Raw genomic sequence first — 27708 nt, forward strand, 5'->3', positions numbered from 1 at the left:
TACGTCTAGATTAAAAACAAATTGATTTGTTTGATCACAGACTAATAATAGGGGATAATATAATAATTGCACATAATTTCACACAGATTTTATTATCTCCTGTTATCTTATCATGATATCATTAATATTGATTTATGCAACTCATCAAAGATCATCCAGAATTTAGTATTCAGACCTAAAAAATTAATTCAATTCTTCTCGTGGATGTTATATCATGAAGAAGCAGTAAGTAAGCATTATTTACTTAATTGTAAACAAAGCCATAGTTGTTGAATAGCTTGAATTTGTAGCCTTGTCTTCCTCATTGAAACAATAGGAATGTAACTTGCATAATGAGACGTTTTGAAGCATTAATGCATAATCATAAAACCCTATCAGAAGTGTGCTTTTTAACATCTAACAGCAAAATTTTCTACAGTCATTTCAAGAAGTGGGGCTGGACAGTTGGATCTTCTTATATTGGATGCGTTGGAAAAGTTAAGTGCTTCCATTTTCAATTGTTGTCAGTGGATGTGTGGGGTGTGGGGTGTGGAGTGTGAATATTGTATTCCAGGTGAATGTGTGACTTCTGCCACTGAATTGCAAAGGATAAGAATGCACTTGCCACTTGTACTCACGTGTAGAAGTATCTCAGAAATTTTTTAATAAAGTGACTTCACTATGTTGCATTATTTCTTTCAGTCTGGTCCTTTCAATTTCTGAACTCCTAGCGTAGAATAATCTACTAGCAGTCACTTAAAGTGGTTCTTGGTCAGATCTTCATTTGTATGGCTTGATATGATTCATTCTTTTATCAATTGTTTTACAGAATGACTTAAGCGTCTTGTCTCCTATAGTAAGTTTCCCATTGATTTTTTAATATAAGAGAAACAAAATTCACAAGTAAGATAACTATTTTAGAATTTGTGTTTAGAGCTTAATTAAATTCCACAAAATCAGTTTGTAAGGTGAGAACTGTCCAAGTCTTATAAGAAAGGATTACACGGGTCATATTTTTAATTGATGTAAGATCTGGACATACCTTTTCTCGCCCAAGATGAGACATATAGAGTGAGGACAAATGTGAGTGGCTCAATAACAATACCTGCTCACACTAAGGAATAGACATTGACAGCATAGACAAATATGAGTGCCCTAATAACAAATCTACAATAAATTCAAATGCCATCTTAAAATTTAGTCTTAAAACCTAACTCAACCCTACATAAAGACTACATTAGTGATATCTCAAGTCAATGTGAGATCTCAACAAACTTTATCGTGGAAGGCCAATAATACGATTGCTAAACACATCTCTACTCCTATTTTCCTCTATTGCTAATTTTGTGTAGTAAGATAAAATTTATTGGATGTAACAATTAAACTTTAGTATCCTGTTATTGTTCTTTAAGTTGGATAAAGATAGATTTAGCAAAAAAGGCATGTCAGAATAAATTCAAGTCGATTATTTGTAGCGGAATGATTTGGAAACAATGTTTTCTCCCCAATAATTCATTGCTTTTATCAGCTTTTGAAGTTGAAGTTGAAACTTGTTTTCATCAATTTCTGAATGAACAATTGTGCTTGTTATTCCTGTTGTTCTCTCAATCATCAACAAACAATTCTGTTTGATTTTCTCTACACTTGTTTTTTGCAAGATGCATCATCATTGTTGTAACCATGATTGTAAAGCTTCACCTTATTTTGTTGATCATCCTCAGTCTTGCCTTTTATGATACATATTTGTCAATTCTATTTTATACTTATCTTATTTTCTCAAAAGATAGTTGTTTACTTCTTGATATTCGTCTTTACGTTACTACAGACTGGATCACCTAACGTTCACTTTTGTGTTCCACAGGTTTAGTTCCGCATTTTTCAAAATGATGTTTACACTATCTATTTATGTCCCTGATGGTGAAATATCATTATTTGTAATTTCCCAGACTCTCGAAACTAATTAAAGAGGTCATCTCCAAAGCAAACCCTATTGATTGGAATGAATCACAAGTTTGATCACCACAAGGACAATGAGTTTTTAATGGAGTGGTCCAAAAGGTACACTTCCCATTTTTCAAGGAAGTCAACTTTAACTGCTAAAAATGCCATAGGTATATTTGATTCACGACACCAGTATTAACAGTACTATGTGAAGGTTGTTAAACTATTTACTACCTTTGTAGTTTGTACTCAGTCTTATATTATGAATTTTAGAATATTACAGACTTTATTCTTCTATAATTGTGCTTAGGGAAGGACTATCAGTGCAGCTTGCTCACGATGGTTTGAGAGTTCCCATAAACTTATAGTAAGGTAATACTTGTGGACATGAATCTCCCTTTTTTCCATCAAAAGTAACACATGTCTTAGTAATGATACATAGACACTCACACTTTTTAAACACATAATCAACATTCATAATTTCTCTCTATCTCTTTCATCATGTCACATTAAAATATTTATGATACCTATATTTTTTCTCTTTCTCACTAAGTATATAATGACATATTGGGTGTCTATGAACACTTTTTCGTTGTAAAGTTTGCATTGATAAATTGTGGACTGATCAGTACCTTCAATCAAATAGTAAAAATACCAAGTTTCTACATTTTGTTTGGAAAAAAAAAAACAATAATAAAGGGAGCTATTTTTTGTTTTTAGAGTAAAATTTAGTGACTGAAGATGATATGCAAGTTTAAGGCAGGAAAAGTTTTTGAAGTAAAAAAATTGAAAAAACTACATTTTAATTCCTAAAACTATTAAGTGTTGTTACAAATTATAATAGTCCTTGAAATCAAGAAAATATCAAATAAATTCTTAAAATTAAAATTATTGTCATTCTAGCATGTGACATGTATAACTTACTAACAGAACTAATATGACTAACAAATTTCAATTTTTATAATTTATTTAACATTTTTTTTAAATCTCAATGACTACTGCTACTTAGAAGTGAGTCATTTTTGTGAGATTCGTCAAAAAATACTTCCTCCCTCCCCTTAAATTGGCATGAGGTAAGAGGAAAACAATATGTTTTGTCATTTTTTAATTTCTGAAACAATAATTTATTTATGTTTAAAAATAATTTTATATTTAGATAATAATAAGAAGAAGAAGAAAATAAAAAAAAATCATTTTTAATTAATATTAAAATTAATTTTATATAAATTATTTATTTATTACAATTCTCCTTTTCAATTTTCTATGTCATAGCTGAAAATATCAGCTAGTGTGTGACACGAGAAAAAAATGTCGAGTTTAAATTTAAATGTTAGATATATACTGTCTTAATAACAGATTGTACGATCGCAGAAAACTGGAACAGAATTATCTTTCATAAAAAATAATGATGAGAAAACAAGAAAGATAAGAAGCGGATGAGAATTGAGTGAGGAAAGCGAGTCTTCTTGGAAACATTTTTCTTTCATTTTCCGTTAGTGTTGTGGCTATGGAGTCGGCATTGATATTTCTGGGAACGGGAGTTTCGGGAACGGTTCCCTCCATGAGGTGCCTCATCGACCCTTCAGATCCTCCATGTCTCGTCTGCACTCAATCTCTCTCCCTCCCACCTCACCTAAACCCTAACTACAGGTTCCCTTCAGATTTCTCATTCCTCCATTCTTACAAATTAGTTTCTGAATTATGGACTTAACTTTGCAGGTGCAATACCTCTCTGTTAATCGATTATTACTCTCAAAGCGACGCCACTCACAAATATATATTGATCGACGCTGGCAAGACCTTCAGGGAGACTGTACTTAGGTGGTTTGTTTTCCATCACATTCCAAGAATAGATTCTGTCAGTCACCCACTCACCTTCCCTTCTTTCTTTCTTTATTTATTTATTTTTTTTTGTTGGCAAGAAAGATCGAATTCGCCACCTTTCCTTCCTTCTCTTCTTTCTTAACCACCTAACCAACCAATCTTATATCTCCTTCTTTATTATTTTATTCTTTTGGTCAAAGATTTTCAAAACTTAGATTAGATAAGAGTGAAACTTTGTATGTGTTCAGGTGCCTTGTTTTGTTGCAGATGGAGCTTGATTTGGTAATAGTTTACCTGGTGTATTAAGTTATTTTGTTCTTGTTTGAATTGCAGATTCTTTTGACTCATGAACATGCTGATGCAGTCCTTGGATTGGATGATATACGAGCTGTGCAGCCGTTTAGTCCCACTAATGATATTGATCCCACCCCCATTTACTTAACTCGGCATTCAATGGATAGGTAAACTCTAGTAACTTTCACTTTTTCTTTGATGCCAGCTGCTCAAATATCCTAGGTTAGTGGGAAAATTGGCACCCAAGTGGGAGCATAGGTGTTGTGTAATTATATTTTGCTTTTCTTTGTTAAAGTAAGAGCTCTACGGAAGCATTGATAAACAGAGCTTTTGCTATATAGAAGTGAATTGATGCAAAATTTGTTAATACTAATAAGCTAAAAATTGTATCACTTTTTGGTCAGTAAGTTAAAAGTTACTCTATTGACCTACATTCCAACCATCAAATTTGGGTGTATGCTTAGAAAAATATTTCTGATTACAGTGCAAATCTTATGTCAGCTTTATTCCCCTTTCACTTGATTTTATTGATCCATTTTGCTTAAGATAGTTGATTTCTTGTTTACACATTTGCAACAGCATGGAAAAGGTGTTTCCTTATTTGGTTCAGAAAAAACACAAAGAAGGGCAAGAAATACGAAGGGTAGCTCAGTGTTGCTGGAACATAATTGCTGATGATTGTAATCTGCCATTTTCTGCATCAGGCTTAAAATTTATTCCTTTGCCAGTTAATCACTGCAAACCTTGTCATTGATGGTAGGAATGCAATACCCCTTTTACACATTATAAGGAATTAAACGCTACATTTCTGGATGTAGGTAATGCATGGAGAGGATTATATCTGTTTGGGTTTCCTTTTTGGTGAGAAAGATAGGGTGGCTTATATATCTGATGTTTCACGGATTCCAGCTAGTACAGAGTATGGTGAGTTTTGAAGTCATTTCTTCCTACTTAAACATTTGTGTTACTTCATCGGTGGTAACTCTCATAAACTTCCTTTGGTTGGAGAGAATTTGGCAAAAAGAGTATGGTTCGTTTTTCTTTTTTTGGGGGGCGGGGGGGAGATGGTGTTATGAGATTACAATTATACCCAGTAATATACATTTCTTTTCCTTTATATTCTAATAAGGGTATATAAGTTATTTGATACAATAGCATTTTCTTTCCTCTCACTTTTCTATAAAAACAGAAAAATTCATTTCTTCTTTGCTTCTCTTTAACCAAACTTTAAAGTTATTCATGTGCAATAAGATAAGTATATGTCTTAGTTAATTAGTTTGAAATGAGAATTTAAAACTTTTCTAACTGTCTTTTGATGTTGTGTGCAACATGTCACATTGTCATGTCTTTTTTGTAAATAAAAGAGTGATATAACTGCATAGTTTATGGCACAAGCAACTATACTTATGTCCTAATATAAAGATTCCAAATTTCTTATGATGAGTATTACCCTGCAATTCTTTTATGAGGAGGCTTCAGCTATCCTTCATTGTGGAACTTAATGTTCTCTATATAAGAGTTAAGACCATTGCCAACTACTTCTACCTTTTGTACCCAATGCTAATGTGTTAACCATCTCTTTTATGTCAAGTGGTAAGTAAGAGAGTCACAATTAGGAGGCCTTTGTTTTTCAATTATCTCTCATCTCATGCTAGTGACTACCAACTAGTAAGTTAAGAGGGAAAGTGTGATATTAACCACAAGGTTATAAGAAAATAGCAAACAAGTTACTCATGTAAACTGTAAAGAAAGTATTTTGATATTGATTTATTCAACTTGACAAATATCAACTAAAATTTAGTTTTCAGACCTGAAAAAGTAACCTCAATGTCTCACGGATGTTATGCCATCAAGACAAAGTAGTAAGCACTATTTACTTAACCATAAACAAAGCCATTGAACTGCTGAATACCTTGAATATGTTGCCTTGTCTTCCTCATTGAAACAATAGGAAGGCAGTTTGCATAATGAGAAGTTTTTGAAGCATTTCTGACAGGCAAAATGTCCTATTTTCTACAGTCATTTCAAAAAGTGGGGCTGGACAGTTGGATCTTCTTATATTGGATACACTGAAAAAGGTCAGTGCTTCATTTTCAACTGTTGTTGGTCACTCAGTCTCTGTGTGGGGTATGCCACTAAGTGAATAAAGATATTGTTGGGTTGTGACTAAAATCCATATGATAGTTAATTTTGTTATTTTTTGTTTTTGTCCTTTACTTATATAAAGGCAAGGATGCCCTGTATTTTAATAGCTTCCACTTGTATATTGCATCAGTAATAAAAAACTTTTTGTTTCCCTCCCGTGGATGTAGCCTTGATCAAGGGTGAACCACATAAAACTGTGTGTTGTTCCTCATCTTTCTCTCTTTCACCTTGCTGCAAAACTCTGTGTATGACATAGTTTTTTGCTGCATCTGTTGCTGCTGTTCTTGCTTGTTCTTCTTCACTTCCATAACAAAATGGTATCAAGAGCTCAAGTTGTGATCAAGGGAATTTAAGATTCTCGTCTGAATACGAAGATCAAGCTGTGGGAGTCTTGTTTCTGGTTCTTTCGCTGCTTCACTGTGATCAAGAACACTCAAGAAATCATGTCAAACACAATCAGGATTGAGAAATTCAATGGAAAGAACAATTTCAATCTGTGGCGCATCAAGATGCGTGCTCTGTTGAAGGAACAATGTGTTTGGGCTCCTGTTGCTTCTACATCTGTGAAGAAACCAGTGACTTCTGATTCAAAATAAAAGGCATATGCTTCAAAGACTGAAGAACTCACGGAACAAGAAGAAAAGGCTCACTCACTAATCTTGCTTTCTTTGTTTGATGAAGTTTTATATGAAGCTGCTAATGAAGAAACTGCAAGTGGCTTATGACTCAAGTTGGAAAAGCTATATATGACCAAGTCAATCTACAACAAGCTCTTCTTGAAGAGGCGTCTATTTGGTTTACACATGAAAGAAGGTACATCTCTTAAGGATCATCTTGATGAATTGAATTCTATTTTGATGGAATTAAGAGATATAGATGTTAAGATAAGGGATGAAGATGCTGCCATGATTTTGTTAGCCTCTCTACCACCATCATATGAGAGTTTTGTAAATTCTCTTAGTGTTGGTAAGGAATGTGTCACCATGAAGGAGGTGAAATCCGGCTTATACTCAAGGGAACTTCGATCTAAAGTACCTGGAAATTTTGAAGAATCAAATGGATCTGGTCTTGTGGTCTCTAACTCTAACAAGAACATCAAGAAAAAGGTGTTTAAAGGAAAAAAGAAAACTCAAGTCAATCCAAAGGACATTTGTAACTACTGCAAGGAGCCAGGTCACTGGAAGAAAGATTGTCCTAAGAAAAGGGGCAAATCATCTGCTGCTGTTGCCAAGGAAGGTTCCACATCTGAAAATGAGCTTGTTCTCTCAGTTGCTAATCATCACCAACATTTTGAAAATCGGTGGATATTAGACTCTGGTTGTTCCTTTCATATGTGTCCTAACAAAACCTGGTTTGATACCTATGAAGAGAAATTGGGTGGAAATGTCTTCATGGGAAATGATGTCTCATGCAAGACAGTTGGAATTGGCGCAATAAAAATCAAGATGCATGAGGGAATTATCCGAACACTCACTGAAGTTAGACATGTTATGGATGGAAAGGGGTTCAAATGCAACACTGAAAATGGGGTCATGAAAATTCAAAAAGGCTCTACAATGGTGATGAAGGGTATAAAGAGGGGTAATCTCTATATACTTCAAGGTACAACATGTATGGATGATGGCCTAGTAGCTGTTGCATCAAAATCCAATAAGAGCATACCTGACTTAACTCAATTGTGGCACATGAGTGAGAAAGGTATGATGATACTTCAAAAACAACAGCTGTTGGGAAATCAGAAACTGGATGAACTTAAATTCTGTGAGCACTGTGTTTTCGGCAAGCAACATAGAATTAAATTTCCTAAAGCAATTCACACCACCAAAGGAACTCTTGATTACATTTATGCTGACTGTTGGGGGCCTGCAAGAGTACCTTCAATAGGTGGTGGAAGGTATTTTCTATCCATAATTGATGACTACTCAAGGATGACATGGATCTACATCATGAGTCAGAAGAGTCAAGCTTTCAAATGCTTCAAAGAATGGAAGGCACTGATTGAAAAACAAACTGAAAGGAAAGTTAAAAGACTCAGAACTGATAATGGCTTGGAGTTTTGCTCAACAAAATTTAACAAATTCTACAGAGATGAAGGGATTGCTAGACAACTTATTGTTAGGAACACTCCTCAACAAAATGGAGTTGTTGAACGAATGAATAGAACACTTCTGGAAAGAACAAGATGCCTATTGTCTAATGTTAGTCTCAACAAAAGTTTTTGAGGAGAAGTTATCAATGCAACTTGTTTTCTGATCAATAGAACACCCTTTACTGCTATAGGACTTAAAACTCCTATTGAAATCTAGAATGGCAAAACAACAAACTACTCAAATCTAAGAGTATTTGGCTGCAATGCCTATTATCATGTCAATGAAGGAAAGCTGGTACCTAGATCAAGAAAGGGTTTGTTCATGGGTTATGGTGATGGGGTGAAAGGTTACAGGATCTTGTCACCCTCTGAAAGGAAAGTTCTTCTCAGTAGAGATGTAATTTTTGATGAATCACATCTGTACATCCAAAAATTAAGGTTCCAATTGCTGGAACACAGAGCTGCCAGTCTCCTCAAGAAAAGGATGTAAAATCTACAACCAAAGACTCAGAAAAAGGGGGTTATACAGATACATCTCCTGTTCTTCAAGAAGGTGAGCAATCAAAAGATTCCAGTGCAAATAAGGCTCATCAGAATGTTGAACCCGAGCCTGCACAGTTCAATCCTGGAATCAGTCAGAGACCTAAGAGGGTCATTAAGCCTCCTGAGAGATATGGTTTTGATGACATGACTGCCTATGCATTACATGCAGCTGAAGAAATAGATTCAAATGAACCTGCCACCTACAAAGAAGTTATCAATCATCCTGAAGCTGAAAATTGGTTGTTAGCTATGAAAGAGGAAATGGAATCTCTATCTAAGAATCAAACCTGAAAACTTGTTGAACTACCTAAAGAAAGACATGTGGTAGGTTGCAAGTGGATATTCAAGAGGAAACTTGGTCTTTCAGAAAAGAAAGGGATAAGATACAAGACTAAGTTAGTTGTCAAGGGATTCAGCCAGAAAGAAAGAGTAGATTTCAACGAAATCTTTTCACCTATGGTCAGACATACATCCATCAGGGTTTTGCTTGTTATAGTAGCAAACCAAGATTTGGAACTTGAACAACTTGATGTCAAGACTGCTTTTCTCCATGGAAGATTGGAAGAAAATATTTTAATGAAACAGCCTGAAGGGTTTGAAGTTCAAGGAAAAGAAAGGTATGTTTGTCAACTGCAGAGATCCTTGTATGGATTGAAACAATCTCCAAGACAATGGTACATGAGGTTTGATAGCTTTATCACCAGCCAAGGATTCAAGAGAAGTCTCTATGACTGTTGTGTTTATCACAACAAGGTGGAGGATGGATCAATGATCTATCTTCTACTCTATGTAGATGACATGCTTATTGCAACAAAATGCATGTGTGATATACAAAATCTGAAGATCCTCCTGAGTGGTGAATTTGATATGAAAGATCTAGGGGCTACAAAGAAAATCTTAAAAATGGAGATCTATAGGGACAGAACTCAGAAAAGGTTATTTTTGTCTCAAAAGGACTGCATTCAGAAGATACTTGTGAGGTTTGGAATGACTGATTCTAAACCTATCAGCACTCTCCTTTCAGAAAAAGAGAAGTTGTCTGCTATGATAAAGGTTCAAGCTCAGGCTGATCAGGACTATATGTCAAAGGTTCCATACTCAAGTGTTGTTGGCAGCCTCATGTATGTTATGGTCTGCACCAGACCTGACCTTGCTTATGTTGTTAGCATGGTTAGTAGGTTCTTAAGCCAACCTCAGAAGGAACATTGGAAGGCTATGAAGAGAATTTTCAGATATCTTAAAGGGACTGCAGATGTAGGGTTGATCTATGGATCTAACTCAGATTGTTGTCACACTGGCTATTCTGATGCTGATTTTGCTGCTGATCTTGTCAAGAAAAGGTCCCTAACAGGGTATGCTTACACCCTTGGTGGCTGCTTGGTGAGTTGGAAGACAACACTTCAACCTTCTGTTGCCCTCTCAACTACTGAGGCTGAATACATGGCTCTTACTGAAGCTGCAAAGGAAGGAATTTGGCTGAGAGGTCTGATAAATGATCTCAGAATTAATCAAGAATATGCTAACATCTACTGTGATAGCCTTAGTGCTATATGCTTGGCCAAAGATCAGGTTCATCATGATAGAACCAAGCATATAGATGTTAGATATCACTTCATTCAGTCAGAAAGAAGAATTAAGGTTCATAAGATCAGCACTCTGCATAATCCTGCTAATATGTTCACAAAGCCAGTTCCAAAGAGCAAGTTTGATCACTGTTTAAGCTTGCTCGATGTTGATTGTTGGGGTTAAGTCATGTATGCTTGGACGGTGCAGTTTGTGTTTTATATGGATGTTAGTTCAAGGTGGTGGATTGTTGGGTTGTGACTAAAATCCATATGGCAGTTAATTCTGTTATTTTTTGTTTTTGTTCTCTGCTTATATAAGGCAAGGATGTCCTGTATTTTAATAGCTTCCACTTGTATATTGCATCAGTAATAAAAAGCTTTTTGTTTCCCTCCCGTGGATGTAGCCTTGATCAAGGGTGAACCACGTAAACTTGTGTGTTGTTCCTCATCTTTCTCTCTTTAACCATTCTGCAAAACTCTATGTATGATATAGATTTCTGCTGCATCTGTTGCTGCTGTTCTTGCTTGTTCTTCTTCACTTCCGTAACAGATATCCTCATGTGTAAAGGACATGAATGCACTTGCACTCACGTAGAAATATCTTAGATGGATTTTTTTTTTTAAAAGTGACTCCACTATGTTGTATTATTTCATTCAGTCTGGTTATCAATTTATCAGTTCCTCTAACTCTCTCCTAGCATAGAATATTGCCTGCTGGCAGTCACTGACAGTGGTTCTTAGTCAGTTCTTCTTTTTTATGTAATTTTCTCAAAAGCATCAGGTTGACTTCATTTTGACATTTTTTAAGGTTCATATTTGATTGATTACTCTGCATCTTGCCTGTTCTAATACATTTTTCTCAATTCCATTTTTTAGTTTTCTTATTTCTCTATTTTCTCAAAGATGGTAGTGTTCTTGATATTCCTCTTTGTGTTACTACAGACTGGATCGCATAATGTTCACTTTTGTCTTCCACAGGTTAGTTCTGCTTTTTACAAAATTATGTTCAGACTTGCTATGTCCCTGATAGTAAAATCTCATTGGTTGTAATTTTACAGGCTCTTGAAACTGTGAAGAGGTTATGTCCAAAGCAAACCCTATTGATTGGAATGACTCACGAGTTTGATCACCACAAGGACAATGAGTTTTTAATGGACTGGTCCAGAAGGTACCCTTTTTTCCATTTTTCAAAATAGTAAAAACATAACTGCTAAAAATATAATAAGTAATATTTTTATTCCAGAAGGTACACTATGTGAATGTTGTTCAAGTATTTACCTTTGTTGTTTGAACTCAGTGATATGTTATGGATTCTAGCAAATTACAGAGTTTAATCTTTCTATAATTGTGCTTAGGGAAGGACTATTGGTGCAGCTTGCACACGATGGATTGAGAGTGCCCATAAACTTATAGTAAGGTAATACTCATGGACCTGAATATGAGTCTCATCAAAAGTAGCACATACAGACTATGAACTCTTCACTATGGTCAGTAGAATGCATTTGCGTTTGAGGTCTCACCCTTCTTCGAGGGTGCACTTCCTAAATTATCACATTTCTGAATACTGTTAGCTTTTGTTTTTGTTTTCTTTTTCTTCAAACAATTTTCCTGATCTCCTTAAACAAGGTCACCTTAAGTTATACTTGGCCATAGACATGTAATACTTTGTCTCCTCCCCCAATACCTTTTCCTGTGGATCATGTTTGTATTTCAATGAAAAATTGATTCTCGTGTTCTTGCAGGGTAATGAGTGTGAGAATATTACCATACTGTTGATCTTGGTAAGGTTGGAGAACACTGAAATAATTTTTGAAGATTATCATTTGATCCTACAACAATCTGATGAATCGATATTTTTACCCAAAAATTAAGACATTTTTAGTCCTATATAAGAGAAAGGATGATTTCCTGTTGTGATGGATTCCCTATTTTTCTAATTAAATATTTTGAAGTTCTATACGAAGAAGTAATCTACAACCCCGATGCTGAAAACAAATTAGACAGCAATTCAATATAGTTGAGGAGAAAGGAAAAAACTCCAATCTAGTTGGGGAGGTATTTCCATTTCATTGTTAATTTTTCTAATGTCATGTGAAGGTAATGTGTGGATAACTATTTGCCAAACTCCGCATTTTTATTCGCCATAATAAGTGTAACGAGGAAGAATGATTTTGATTTCATTAAAATTTTTTCAATTATTATTTCACACTATAATTTTGTTATATAGTATAACATGTTGATGTATGCTGTAATTCAGTTAGTTAGTAGTTAGGAGTTAGTTAGTTTGACAGCTATGAAGGTTGTTGTAGTTACATATGCAGTGTGTATAAAAATATTAGTGATCATGAATGAGAGGAATTTCTTCTATTTTCTAAATCAATTCTTTCATTTTCTCTTATTCTCTAACATAAAGTGAGTGAGTGCATAGTGTGAGTGTGTGTGAAGAGCTTCTTTGTTCCAACAACTGGTATCCAGAGCAGAGATTCAAGATCCTTGGATACTAAAATTGAGATGACTTCCTCGAATGGAAATTTTCCAGCATCCATGCCTGTTCTCAAAGGCAAGAACTATGATGATTGGTGTGCTCAGATGAAGGTAATCTTTCGATTTCAAGATGTGACAGAAGTGGTGCAAGAAGGGGTTCAAGAACTTGACAGGAACCCAACTGATGCAGAGAAGGTGGCTCACCGTGATTTGATGAAAAGAGATGCAAAGGCGTTGTTCATTATTCATCAATGTGTAGATGTAGATAATTTTCAGAAAATTAGATCTGCTGATACTACAAAGAAGGCATGGGATACTCTAGAGAAATCCTATGCAGGGGATAGCAAACTCAAGAAGGTGAAGTTGCAGACCTTGAGAAGGCAGTATGAACTTCTACAAATGAGTGATCAAGAAAACATTGGTGAGTTCTTTTCTCGAGTCTTGGCAATTACAAATCAAATGAATGTTTATGGTGACAAGCAATCAAACTTGGGGATCATTGACAAGGTATTGAGAACCTTGACACCAAGATTTGATCATATAGTGGTGGCAATTGAGCAAGGCCAGAATCTTGAAGAAATGAAGATTGAAGAAGAACTGCAAGGAATACTTGAAGCTCAAGAGATGAGGCTCAATGAAAGAAATTCACAAAGATCAGTTGAGCAAGCCATGCAAGCCCAAACAACCAAAGGGAACAACTATGATGGTGGCAAGAATAAGAAGGGAAAGGGAAAGGGAAAGTGGAAGAACAATAAGTGGAAGGGGTCAAGTGAGGGCTACAGCAGTTCTGGAAATCATAACCAGAATGAAGAAACAGACAAGAAAGATGGAGGGAATCACAAAGTGGGTAAGAAGAAATTCAACAAGAAAGGGATTCAGTGTTACAACTGTCAGAAATGGGGATATTTTGCAGATGAATGCAGAAATAAAAGGGTTCCAAGAAATGCAAATGAGGCTCAATTGGCACAAGATGAGGATTCTGACTCTGATAAAGTGTTACTAATGGCAACAACAAACTCAGAAGAAGACAATGTTAATATGTGGTATCTAGACACAGGCTATTCCAATCACATGAAGGTGAAGAGCAAGATCAAGTTTGCAGATAACAACTCTGTAACTACAGAAGGCATTGGAAAGGTGATGATTCAGAGGAAGGATGGACAACACTCATTTATCAATGATGTGCTATATATTCCCAATATGAAGAATAATTTGCTGAGTTTTGGACAATTGCTAGAAAAGGGTTATTCAATGCAGATGGAGGACGTCAAATGAAGATATTTGACAGCAAGAGGAGACTGATCCTAAAGGCCTCTTTGTCAAGAAACAGAACATTCAAGATTGGAATTCAGATTGCAGAATGTGACATCACAGGTTTGGTCATCTAAATTTCAGGAGTTTAAGTGAATTGAAAAGTAAGAAAATGGTTCATGGTCTTCCCCAAATTGAGATACCAAAACAATTATGTGTTGAGTGTTGTGTGTCAAAGCAACCAAGATGGAGGACGTCAAATGAAGATATTTGACAACAAGAGGAGACTGATCCTAAAGGCCTCTTTGTCAAGAAACAGAACATTCAAGATTGGAATTCAGATTGCAGAATGTGACATCACAGGTTTGGTCATCTAAATTTCAGGAGTTTAAGTGAATTGAAAAGTAAGAAAATGGTTCATGGTCTTCCCCAAATTGAGATACCAAAACAATTATGTGTTGAGTGTTGTGTGTCAAAGCAACCAAGGAATTCTTTCAAGTCAGAAATTCCAATTAAATCCAAAAGAAAGTTTGAAGTGATCTATTCTGATGTGTGTGGTCCTTTTGAAGTGAAATCCCTAGGAGGTAATAATTACTTTGTGTCATTCATTGATGAATTTACTAGAAAAATGTGGATCTATTTCATTAAGCAGAAAAGTGAAGTGTTTAACATTTTAAAGAAGTTTAAGTTGTTGAGTGAAAAGCAAAGTGATAAGGTAATCAAAGTATTTTGTGATGAAGAGGGGATAATTCATGAAGTGGCATCTCCCTATACACCTAAGCATAATGGTGTTGCTGAGAGAAGAAACAGAATCATTTTGAACATGGTCAGAAGCATGATGAAAGGGAAGGGAATGCCTCATTATTTTTTGGGAGAGGCAACTTCTATTGCTGTGTATATTCTGAACAGGTGTCCCGCTAAGAGATTGCAGGGATACACACCTGAAGAAGCATGGTCAGAAAAAAAGCCTAGTGTGAGTCATTTCAGAATATTTGGTTCAATGTGTTTTAGGCATGTGCCTGAGCAGAACAGAAAGAAACTTGATGACAAGGCTGAACCAATGATACTCATTGGATATCATCCAACTGGTGCTTAAAAGCTGTATGATCCTAGAATGAGGAAGGTTGTGATTAGCAGAGATGTCTTGATAGATGAAACAAAGGGCTGGAATTGGGAAATAAATGTTGTTGACAATGGTGAAAGAAAGGTGATTGTGAATCTTGAAGACAAACAAAGTCAAAAGGATGTACCATCATGTGGAGAGCAACTCAGAAGGTCACAAAGAGAGAGACAAGTACCACAAACACTCAGAGAGTATGAATTGTATCCTGATACAGCAATCACTGCAGAAGGGGATTTTGTGCACTTTGCTCTACTTGTTGAATCAGAACCAATGAGTCATGATGAAGCCTCACAAAGTTCACATTGGAAAGCAGTTATGGAAGAAGAATTGAGATCAATTGAGAAGAATCAGACTTGAGAGTTAGTCCATTTGCCTCAAGGAAAAAGACCAATTGATGTGAAGTGGGTCTATAAGACTAAAGTAAAGCCTAATGGAGATGTGTCCAAGTATAAGGCAAGATTAGTAGCAAGGGGATTTCTACAAAAACATGGCTTGGATTACAATGAGGTTTTCGCTCCAGTTGTTAGGCTCATTGTGGCAGCTGCTTGCAACAGAAATTAGTCTCTATATCAACTAGATGTGAAGTCAGTATTTTTGAATGGGCCACTTGAAGAAGAAGTCTACATAACTCAATCACATGGTTATGTAGTTGCAAGACAAGAGGATAAAGTCTACAAGTTGAATAAGGCACTATATGGCCTCAAGCAAGCTCCTAGAGCCTGGAATATGAAAATTGATAGCTTCCTAGTCCAGCAGAATTTCACCAAGTGCACTACTGAGCATGGAGTCTATGTCAGAAACACAAATTCTGGTGAGTTTTTGATAATAAGCAGGTTTATGGAGAAACCAAAGACACCTCACTTCCTGACAACAAAGAGGATTCTGAGGTATGTGAAAGGAACATTGGATCTTGGCATTTTATATCCTTACAGTCAGAAGAATATAGAAGGAGAAGTGTTTGGTTATAGTGATTCAGATTGGTGTGGTGATAAGGATGATAGGAAAAGCATTGCTGGGTATGTTTTCAAATTTGGAACATCACCAATCTCTTGGTGCTCAAAGAAGCGGAGTGTAGTTGCTTTGTCAACATGTGAAGCAGAATATATTGTTGCTGCTATGGCAGCCTGTCAAGCTCTATGGCTGGAAGCTTTAATGGAAGAACTAAACTGGAGAAATTGTAGTCCTATGAGGTTGTTGATGGATAACAAATCAGCAATTGATTTAGCTAAGCATCCTGTGGCACATGGCAGGAGTAAACATATTGAAACCAAGTTTCATTTCCTGCGTGATCAAGTGAGTAAGGAGAAGCTTGAATTGGAGTTTTGCAGGTCTGAAGATCAAGTTGCAGACATACTAACTAAGCCATTGAAGTCTATCAAGTTCAAGGAATTGAGAGACAAGTTAGGAGTGACATCCTTGACAAATCTGAATTAAGGAGGGATGTTGATGTATGCTGTAATTCAGTTAGTTAGTTAGCAGTTAGGAGTTAGTTAGTTTGACAGTTATGAAGGTTGTTGTAGTTACATATACAGTGTGTATAAAAATATTAATGATCATGAATGAGAGGAATGAGAGTGCCAAAGTTTTAATTCAGAATTTTAAGTTTCCTCTATTTTCTAAATCAATTCTTTTATCTTCTCTTATTCTCTAACATAGAGTAAGTGAGTGCATAGTGTGAGTGTGTGTGAAGAGCTTCTTTGTTCCAATATAACATAAAAATTATTGAAAATTATATTGAAGATCTACGTATAAATTTTTTTCCCGTTCTTAATCAAGATGGAGAAAGACAATTAGTTGTTAATTACATTCGTCCATTCCATTCTGTAAAACGTCTAAACATAGTCTAAGAACGAAGTGGGTGGAAAAGTTATGAAGCTAAAAATATTAAAGGTTAAATTAGTTTTTTTCTGTAATTTATTGTTTAGATTTAATTTGATCTTTTAATTTTTTTAGGTTTAATTTGATTTTTTTAATTTTTAAAATTAATTTAATTTGTTCTCATCATCTAAATTAAATTAACAGTTTTAAAAAATATATGTTTTGAGGCAGTTTAAAACTATTTAGTGGTGATTTTAATTTTAAATTGTCAGAAAGCACATTTTCTTGACATTTGGATTTAATTTATATTGTAATATTAAATTGAATTAATTTTAAAAATTAGAAGAATATATTAAATTTAAAAAATAAATTAATAGAAAAACTAATTTAATCAATATTAAAATCTAGTGGTCAAGATATTTGTGGTGTATTAGGCTTGTTGACTGATTTTGGATGGCATGCGTGTGACCTATTATATTAAGTATTAACTCCTCCATGATGTTTACACGTGGGGAACTGGTGTGAGTCTACAATGAACAGCAACTCGTGAACTTCGTTTAAATACTGTCGATGGTCTTCGGATTTCGGCTTGTGTCTCCCTTTCAATAATTTAAGAAAATATTAAATTGTTGTTTTTAAAAAGGTAAAATTGTATTTTTGATCTTTCACTTTAGGTTTGATTTCGTATTTGATCTTTCGGTAATTTAATTCACGAATTTAATCTTTTATTTTATAAAAAAAAATGCAATATTGGTCTTTTGATGTTACAATTGGACGTTGACTTTTAGGCAGTGATGTTGATGATTATCACGTGTCAACATTTGATAGACACGTAAAAATAAATATTTTTTAAGTGTTCCTAACCCTAATTAATTATCTTTAATTTATTTTAAAAATTATTAAAAACAAAAAATCGCTTCCAAAATCACTTGATAAGCTGGACCACTTCGCAACTTATCTCAGCCTCTGATTCTCTTCCAAAATTACTTCCTCCACCAGGTGCAGCGCAAACCCTGCGAAAGCAAATCGTGACCATCCATTTTCAACTGCATCAACGGCCATAGATGAATGATCACCCCAATTGAACAAACTTATTTTCCCCGACACGCCACCACCACGAAAAACATAGTAATTGTAATTGCCCTTGTTGTTGTTCTTGTTTTCCTTATTCAATTGAAAAGGTTGTTGTTGTAGAGGAGGCTGCAGGTGATGGTGAGGGGGCGGGTGCTGCAGGTGGCAGGGTGGGCAGAGTAAGTGACGCGAGAGTATGGCTCTGGGAGGAGGGAGAGAGAGGAAGTGGAACAGGTGTTGCGACATCTTTCGTTTTTTTTTTTTTAAAAATAATTTGTAAAATAAATTAAAGATAATTAATTAGGATTAAGAACACTTAACAAATATTTATTTTTACATGTCTATTAGACGTTGACACGTGACCCGTCAACGTCACTATCTAACGGTCAACATCCAATTGTGACTTCAGGGGATCAACATTGCAGGACTTAATTCGTGAATTAAATTAACGGGGGATAAAATGTGAAATTGAACCTAAAGTGGAGGATCAAAAATGTAATTTTATTTTTTTAAAATATTAAATGTATTTAATTTTTTATTTAATAAGTTTTATGAAATATTAAATTTGTTTTTTTAATGAAATATTAAAATATTTTTTTCTTTGTGACCTTGTGTCGCTCTCACTCAAAACCTAAAAGACAATACGCATTCAAGTTCGATTTGACCCACACTAGCATTTAATTAAATGGTTGCCATATACGTGTTTATAGTTAAAGCATGAACATAAAATAGCCCGACGTTCACGTAGACCTGAACGTGTCAAAAGGTACTTACTCGTTCAAATAAAAAAAAAAGTAAATATTTTATTTTCAACGACAAAAAAAATTATAAAAAAAAAAACACCAGTTACCGAGTCGAAATAATTATTTGTCATATAATATAAATTATTGGTCATTTATTAATTTTATGACTTGATTAACCTCTGGACTCGAGCTTCTCAGATATTAAAAAGGATCATTTTTCAAGTGGAAAATTAGAAAGATATAATTTAAATGTGTTGGTATCTTAAAATATTTTTTACTATCTATAAATTATATATTGCCATATGTTTAGCATTAGTAATTATAAATAGACCACTTACTAAAGAGTAAAAAATAAAACCTATACATTATTTGTTGAGAAAGATGGTCCTCATTTCAATTATTTCTCTAACTCAAAAGGAATTAGTATTTATAGTGAAGTGAGGAATACCATTGATGCACACTAACCAATTTCTGTTTAATATATTTAAAAAAAATAGTGCATATTCTAAGAAAGAAATAATCTTATTTGAGTTAGGCAAATCACTTTAAGCAATAAAATTATTCATTCAAATAATTGCAGTGAAGATTCGAACTTGAATTAATTTTTTTTATTCTTTTATTTCATAAACCATCCTTAAATAAAAGTTAAACCCTCACTAAAGACAACAGTCTTAAAAAATTCTACAAGTTAGAGGTAAAAATCTGTGTTTTGGTACAATAAAGTAAGCATCTTGAATAAGTCAAACAGATGTGAATGTATAATTCCAAGTTCCAAGTCACCTTATATTTAAATATATTTGGTCGTTTCTGGCAAAGCAAAACAAAATAGCCAGCTGAACTGCTCTACACCGAAATTTAATATTTGGAACAAATTCTAGGAAGCAACCTTGGCATTGATTTGAGAATCCGTGTGTTGTGCTTCACGACTCGTGTTTGACAAATTTCACAGACAGAACAGTATTTTTAGCCTTTCCAATAAAACATAAATAGTGTTTGTAGTGCAGAAGAGAATTTAGAGTCATAAAGAAAAGGATGACATGCTCTGTGGATTTTAACAACAAAGATTTGGAAATAAGCTTCTATGTTTTCAAGCCAACTGTAGTAATTGTCGACCATCTTGTTCATGGACTGCAACAGTTTTCCTTACTCACTCAGAATCTTGGTTGTGTACAAAGCTCTATATTTAGGAGCATACATGGAAATATGGTAAGTTCTTCTTTCCTTTCTCCAATTTTAAATTGTCATTTTAGTTTTGAAAATTTTCTCTTAAATTATCTCTAATCTCAATTCTCAAGAGTATGTTCTTTCTTTTCCTTCTATATGCTTGAAATTTTGCTGATAAACTTACGAAATCCCCTTTTTTCTTCTGTTAAATTGAAATGCAAGTATTGTTTGACTGGGATAGCCATAACTGGAAGATTGCACCAAAATTAGTAATGATTTTTAGATATGACTGGCTTCAAAGTAGACACAACATAAGGACAAAATATGCAGCATCAATTATTTCTTTTAGCTTTCTTTTTCCTATTCCACATAATTTCTTTTTCTAATATTTCTAATATTTTGTAGATGAGAATTTCTTTGTTTCATACCTCCGTGATAGTCTAGCATCAGTGATGGTTAAATATGTCATCAACTCATAGTTGATGTGTTAAAGTAATTTATCATGTGGCTAATCTACAGTGAGCATTTTCCTAAAATTTGAAACACAAATTCTAATTCCTAATATTATTTAGCAGAAAATCTTTCTTGGAAACAAGACGACCAACCCACTTGAGTTTTTCAGATCATTAAGATTATTCAGTTCAGGCTGATAAAAAAAAAAAAGATTATTCAGTTCAGGTGCATTAATGAGCTGGCTACTCTCCTTTTTTTAATAAAATGTGTCACTGTAAATTACTCTGTTACATGGTACATATGTTGGTACGTGTTAGTGCTAGTTCTTTTTCCCCCACTGAGCATATCATGCTTCACTATTTTCTGTTTTGCACTTTGTGTTAAAAAAAATCATGTCCTGTGATCAGATCATATGGTATGGAGCATGGCAGAAACGGTCTAGTGAAGAAAAAGATAAGCTGACAGAAAATCTTGTAAGTTTGATCCCTAACTATTGGTTCTCTTTTTTGAAGCACTGAAGTAGACTTTGAAGTACTTCAATAGGACAGCAACTTAATAAAATTTAGACATCTATATACAAAACAAGACAATTCTGATGAATCCTTTATGTGAACAAAAATTATATGTGAACCACAATTATGTGTGTGTGTGTATTTCGATAAAAGAAGGAATTATTAAGAGAAATGAAATACAAAACAATGCTCACCAAGTAATCTTAAAAACTGTATCTGCAACTGTCTAGCAGAATCACAAAGCATTATGCAAAATCGATCTGTTGACTAGCAGCTTCTAAACTATAACACAAACACCCACATCTGGAGAGAAAGCCTTATGTGGTTTATGCTGTTGTAACAAATTGATAATATTAATCACATTATGTACTGATTTCCCAAACCTGGACATTTTCAAAGAGTAGTTAGGAAAGTATTATTACATGAAATTCCACATTACCCCCGTTAACTAACATGGACACACCCTCTTCATGAGGAAGAATTCTGGAATAAATGTAGATGAAGAAAAGGTTTTACTAGTGCAAGATCATGAAGCGCCAAAGGCTCATTCACACCCATGTCTTCAAATTCCAACTAAATAAATATTATTTGTGGGACAAGAAGTCTAGAATTTGACTGGTAGGTCTTTATAGACATTATGCTATGCATAAGAGGCATGCCAAGAAAAACTAGCCCTCTTCATAAGAAAATAATTTAACATTTCGTGTTAGAAGCCAGCTCTAGTTTTCTACTCTCCTGATATGACAGAATATCTAAAACTTATAAAGTAGCTGGAGTAAGTCAATGTTTCATGATTGCAATGTGCATTGACCTTCACCGTTAAATATTCACGTGAGAATTATTATTTTAAAAATGAAGATATATTAGTACTTGGGTAGACTACATCCATAGATTAATTTCTGTAATCTGATTAGTTTATCACATATCTTAGAATTTAGATTTGAGCATAACTCAACTCCAAAAACTAACTTGTGGAGTAGAGATTGTCTCTTACTAATTTTTTGTCTATATACTAGTTAATGTGGCATCTCCATCAACATGCTATGCCCTGATTATTTATTTATTCAATTTTGCAATTTTCCCTTTACAGCAATCAATGCTAACCAATACTGTAACTAGAATGGCAGTCTTGGTTGAACACAATTTCCTTGATGCATATGCTGGAGAATCAAGAGATGGATCTTTAAGTGTAAAGTTCAGCACTGGTGACATAATATCCATGAACTCAGTAATCACAACTACTAAGGACCTTAATGACCTGTGCTATGCAGTCCTAGCAATATTTAGGTCTCGTTTTCCCAAAACAGAAGGCATAACTGCGGGCCTTTGCATGAAAGGCCAATGCTTACCAAGAGTGGTATGCATTCATGTGTGGCAGTCCCTACAATTTTGTTACTCATGGATTCTCAACTCAGACCATAGAAAGTGGATGATGCCATATCTTGAACGATTCTCCACTGAGATGAAGTATGATATTTTTCGAGTAGTTTATGTTAGTGGTGACAATGTGGTGAATCTTCCCTATGGTTCTCATAATCGGATGTTAGAAGATGAACAAGAGAGCACACAAGGACAACTTATGCACCAATGAGAACCAAACATGTGTTGCAAAGATTTGTACTTTGATGTATATTTTTTTTGTAAAATCAGTTGAAAGATATTGAAATCTTAACCAAAAATAACTGCTAATCCTTTTCTTTAACTTTTGCTAGAATATTAAATCTTTTTTTTCTTTGGTTAATCTGGATCTCTCATTTTATCCCAAGAACATGAGACATGTCTAGTAGTAAATATACATATTGGTAACTTAAATTGCACTAAAACCAAAATTTATCTATATTTAACTCTTTCAGAAAAGGATAATGAACCTTCTGTTTGCAAGCGATAAGATACTAGAATGAGAGCAGAATTTGAATTATTTTTTTCTGGAAATATGTGATCTAATTCACAAGCTGACAATGAACTCAGATTTGTCACATTTAACATTTTCTGTTATCTTCTACTCTAAATCTCGTTACATGTCTTGATTTTTTCTATTTGGCTAGCCTAAATGCTGAATTTCTATAGTGGATGGGGTCAGGCCAAGGGTGAGGATTAAATCAACCATGGAAAGTCAACTTTAAGTGTAAAGTGCGGGAACAAAAGCATTTCTTGTTTTGCAGTTTGTTTATTAATTAAATTAAAGCATTATCATTTTCTTTCTTTCTTTTTTAAGTTTTGTCTTATTGTTTATCACTAGTTTTTCCTAGTATTATATTTCAACTAGACATAGACCCGCACGATGCATGGGTTTATAAATAATTTAAAAAATATTTAAATAAATAATTTGATTAATAAATAGAAATTAAAAATATAATTATCAATGATATTTTATATCATTGACGGTTAAATGAGTTTAAAAAAATTATTTATAAATTAAGATAATTTGTATTTATTCATATATTTATAAGGAAATATTTTAAAATTGGACTATGACCACTCAACTAAAGCTGAGTAACATGAAGGTAAAAGTAAGTGTTATATATAAATATTATAAGAGTAATATAAGAATAAAGTGAAATTGACATAATAAAGCACATAATGTTAAAACACATAATGTGAAATATATATAGTGAAAGGAAAATAATTAACCATAATGTTAAAACACATAAAAATTATGCTAATAAAAATTTAAAAATTGTTTGTTTAAATAGACTTTTTGTATTTATTTCCTTTTGTTGGCAACCTTTTGTTGAATTTTGTTTTTTTTGTGTGCTTCTTTTTAAACTTTGAAGTAAAATTGACTCTTCATCATCGGAGGATGTTAGAACAATTTGTTTATTCGCCCTTCTCCTTAATGAACTTTCTGAGATTGAATAAACTTCATTTGATGATGATGCATCTTTTGACTTCTTGGATGCTTGTAGTTTGGAGCTTTTGCTTATGACAGATTTTTTTCCACATTTTTCTTTAATGGACTTTCTTCTTCTTTTGATGATGAAGATGCATCTTTTGACTTGGTTAGTTGTAGCTTTGGACTTTGAGTTGTGTCATCTTCTTTATTTGCCTTTTTTCTTAAATGAGTTTGTGAGATTTCATAAACTTCTTCATCAGATGATAAAGATGCACCTTTTGACTTGTTGGAAGAGTCAAAGTTGTGTTGCTACATTCGAACCTATTATTAGAATTTATGAAATTAAGGAGGTGAAATGAAATTTCAATAAGCAACATATATAATAAGAATGCGTATACATTAATAAATATGGAGATAAATAAATTAACAAAAATATATAATGACTTTATTTGTTAAAATTAGCATATTTTAAGTTTCTGGGTGATATCTAATTGAGACTATTGTCCTCCAAGACAAAGGCGACATTACAGGTTTGTTGTTACATTAGCTAAAATTTCATTTTTGATGATCTACCGTGTTTATACTCACATTTATTATGATTCAGGTCAATCTCACCAAGGGATAGAAAGTATAGGGATCGATCATGCTATAGATCACCTCATGCATCAAGAAACCGTAACAAAAGTAAGAGTTATAGCATAAGCAGGAGTTACAGTAGGAGCTTGAGCCAAAGTCCAAGCTACTCTAGGTAATTAACTTGATAACCATGGTGGTGGATGCGATGGAAAATGCTTTAGTTTTCATATATGTATTTTGTTAGAACAAAAACAAAAAGAAAAGAGAAGGAGCATGGATACTAAGTTGCATACAACATGATCAAACATGGTCTAATGTTATGATTGCATTAATGCTAATTATCAGCAAAGGGATTGCTACACACTTTCGTTACACTAATCAATTATAGTGCATGCTTGAGTCCAAATTAAATTATAGACAAATTTACAAAATAATCATAAATTCACGTTTGACATAGGGTAGTGGAAGACCAATAGGCCAAACCAATAACTGAATATCAGCCACTCATGAAGTATCACCCATGATATTGTATATTCATTTAAAAGTAACATTTATGCAAGTTTTGTGTCATGTTAATCATGATTAGGTTGTCATGGTAAAATATAATATAATGCACATTATCTTGCTATGAAAATAGGGGATAAAAAATTGACACTCAGTTGCTCACTATAGTTAAATAATATTTAAATAATTTATTTGTATTATTATAAAAAAATAGAATAATTTAAACTATATCAAATAGTTACAAGATAAGAGAAGATTAATTACTTGAAACAGGTGTTCCATCAAATTATTCTCACAACTACTCTCCCTCTTTATGCTTATGTCGTTGGCTAACCAAATGGTCAAACATCCCCAAGACCTTTGTCACGTTGGTCAATTATCTTAATATTGAAAAAAGATTGTGATATTTATAACCAACTCCTTGAAGTATTTTTTTTTTTACCTATAGCCAATGTACAATTAAGCATATCTTATTTAAGTTAAAATTTATTCATAAATTGTGAAACACATTGTTTAACTATAAAGTTGAGTTAGAAAAGAACTTCCTTGTAGATTGTAGTTGCAAGTCTGTATTAAGAACATTATCTTCTAAAAGAGGAAGGCGGGTCTTAAGTAATCATGATTGTATAATATCCTTGGAAGAGACAAAGTTGTGTCACTACATTTGAACCTATTATTAAAATTTATGAAACCTTGGTCACGTTGGTCAATTATTTTGATATTGAGAAAAGATTGTGATATTCATAACCAACTCCTTGAACTCTTGGAGGTAAAATAAAATTTCATGAAATAACATATATAATAAGCACGCGTATACATTAACAAATATGGAGATAAATAAATTAACAAAAATATATAATGACTTCATTTGTTAAAATTAATGTATTTTAAGTTTCTGGGTGATACACGTTCAAATGTTGATATGATGCCTTTGAGTTATACCTCTGACTCTTATGCTTATTTTTCTCCAGGACCATGCTCGATTGTTGTCAACCAAGGACTAACAATATATTTTTAAATGTCTACATGTATCCCTAAAGTGAGGCAATGTGATTATTTAAACAAAGGAATATTCTGAAGACACAAATTCTATCAACCTTATTAATTAAGCCTAACAAAAGTTCACATTCACTTAAAATTATATAAAACATTAATAGTTTAACTTTCACACAAGTGTGTGTGCGCGTGTCTGTGCTTTTGGTTTCTGGCTTATAAAATGTCAATATTAAATAAGAGGACAGAAATCAAACACTTATGTCTATTAGATTTTAATTTAAATTCCAATGACTAATTTCAATTTCAATTTCAATTTAATACAAAAAACAATTTGGATGTGAAGAAATATAAATTGTTTACATATCATCATTTGGATGCACCTCTTTGCTAATGCTCTTCTTCTTTCCAAGTTATATTGTGTTTTTGTAGTGTCTATCCTCTTTTTATATTTTTGCATCTATCTTTTGAATATTTTTTAGTAGAATTATTTTTTACAACAGGAAAATCTACGCCTTAGAAAAATAAATATATCACAAAAGTGAAAATAAAAATCAACAAAACTCATGTGAAGATGCTTGCACATCCCCAAATTTGTTTGACTGAGTTTTCGTCGAGTGTTGCGTGATTCGGAGGGTTTGACCGAGGTTTCATAGAGTGTCATGCGATTTGGGGTTTGATGCGATGAGGCTTACACAAGCCCAAATTCGTCTAATTGAGGTTATCGTCGGTTGCCATATGTGATTAGAGGTCTTGCGATTCGGTCTTTGATGTGAATATGGTTCATGAAATATTTCTGCCATAGCATCATCATCATAATCGCAAACATAGAATCTCTAATATATTGTCAAAAATCTGAAGAAATCGAAACGCAAATGAATGAAGCGATCAAATTTCAAAAGGTTCTTATGCGCCGAAGATCTAGGAAAGGACGAATTTGTATGTGAAAAATCTTGAGATGAAGAGCAAGTAGGTATAAGAGAATGTCGAAGACTGGGACATTTGGAGGTGACTCAATTAAAATGTATTGTATAAAGTTTTAGAAGATTATGAGTATCACTCAATAGAATAATGCTTTTCTTCTTCCACATCATCATTTTCACTGACGTGACAACGTAATATGGAATAGCTTAGCTTCTATATATTATAAATAGATTGTATTTTTTTATTAAAACAATTGATGGTATTAATGTTTTTAAATTTCACTGGTCATTAAATTGGTAAAAGTGTTAATCCATGCTTTGGATGACCATCTTTGCTGGTAGTGATTATATGTGCATTATATTAAATATTTTATTTAGTATTATATATTATAAGCTAATAAAAAATTAGAAAAGTTGTCTTACCCCACTGTCAGTCAAGAATTTCTAAACTGATTGATAAATTTTCATTTGATAGTTATTTTACAAAATTTATTGCTAAATTGAGAATTCTTATTAAGATATGTCATATTTATATAATTTTAAGTTAATTTAAAATTATTTTTAATACTTAGTTTTATGTGTGTGTGTGAATTTTTATAAGATTTGACACATAATTTAAACCCACTCCCTGGCACCAAATCATTTCTAAATTTTGTGTTTGGCTACCGTCGGCGTTGGAATTGCTTAATGTGAGTGTCAAATCCTTCTTATCAGCATAAATTGATTAGAAGTCGTCAAAAGAAACAAATGTTCATTCATTCTTCACGGAAATAACAACGCACATAAGTTCACAATAAGATCAATCAACAATGATTTCCTTTATGGAAATAACTACTAGAAAATCATTTAGCTTAGCAAACAATAAAACACAAAAGCTACA

At 33.5% G+C, this 27708-nt stretch overlaps 3 protein-coding genes across 6 annotated transcripts; all 3 read left to right on the forward strand.

The window, feature by feature from the left end:
• The first annotated feature begins 1193 nt into the window (after positions 1–1193).
• Positions 1194–12588, forward strand: LOC100786167 (putative hydrolase C777.06c). Of its 3 annotated transcripts, XM_006580039.2 has the most exons (13): positions 1219–1330; positions 1926–2037; positions 2231–2292; positions 3292–3570; positions 3640–3778; positions 4078–4205; positions 4618–4765; positions 4857–4962; positions 6058–6116; positions 11323–11358; positions 11439–11548; positions 11736–11797; positions 12123–12588. In XM_006580039.2, the coding sequence occupies exons 4-12, from the start codon at positions 3428–3430 to the stop codon at positions 11791–11793; spliced, it is 927 nt and encodes a 308-aa protein (XP_006580102.1). In that variant the 5' UTR covers positions 1219–1330; positions 1926–2037; positions 2231–2292; positions 3292–3427; the 3' UTR covers positions 11794–11797; positions 12123–12588. The 3 variants fall into 3 exon arrangements, with proteins under 3 accessions (XP_014631153.1, XP_040871424.1, XP_006580102.1); XM_014775667.2 differs by lacking the exon at positions 12123–12588 and having other exon boundaries at positions 1194–1840; positions 11736–12121; XM_041015490.1 differs by lacking the exon at positions 12123–12588 and having other exon boundaries at positions 1194–2037; positions 3277–3570; positions 11736–12121.
• Positions 12589–12891: 303 nt separating this feature from the next.
• Positions 12892–14139, forward strand: LOC102661360 (uncharacterized). Its single transcript, XM_006580789.1, has one exon. The coding sequence runs from the start codon at positions 12892–12894 to the stop codon at positions 14137–14139; it is 1248 nt and encodes a 415-aa protein (XP_006580852.1).
• Positions 14140–19664: 5525 nt separating this feature from the next.
• Positions 19665–22688, forward strand: LOC100786682 (uncharacterized). 2 transcript variants are annotated; one of them, XM_003524824.5, is made up of 3 exons: positions 19665–20076; positions 20895–20960; positions 22090–22688. In XM_003524824.5, exons 1-3 carry the CDS (start codon positions 19903–19905, stop codon positions 22588–22590), a joined length of 741 nt encoding a protein of 246 aa, XP_003524872.2. In that variant the 5' UTR covers positions 19665–19902; the 3' UTR covers positions 22591–22688. The 2 variants fall into 2 exon arrangements, with proteins under 2 accessions (XP_003524872.2, XP_014631154.1); XM_014775668.3 differs by lacking the exon at positions 20895–20960 and having other exon boundaries at positions 19715–20076.
• The last annotated feature ends 5020 nt before the right edge of the window (positions 22689–27708 follow it).

Source organism: Glycine max, chromosome 5 (assembly GCF_000004515.6).
Source record: "Glycine max cultivar Williams 82 chromosome 5, Glycine_max_v4.0, whole genome shotgun sequence".
Lineage (NCBI taxonomy): Eukaryota > Viridiplantae > Streptophyta > Magnoliopsida > Fabales > Fabaceae > Glycine > Glycine max.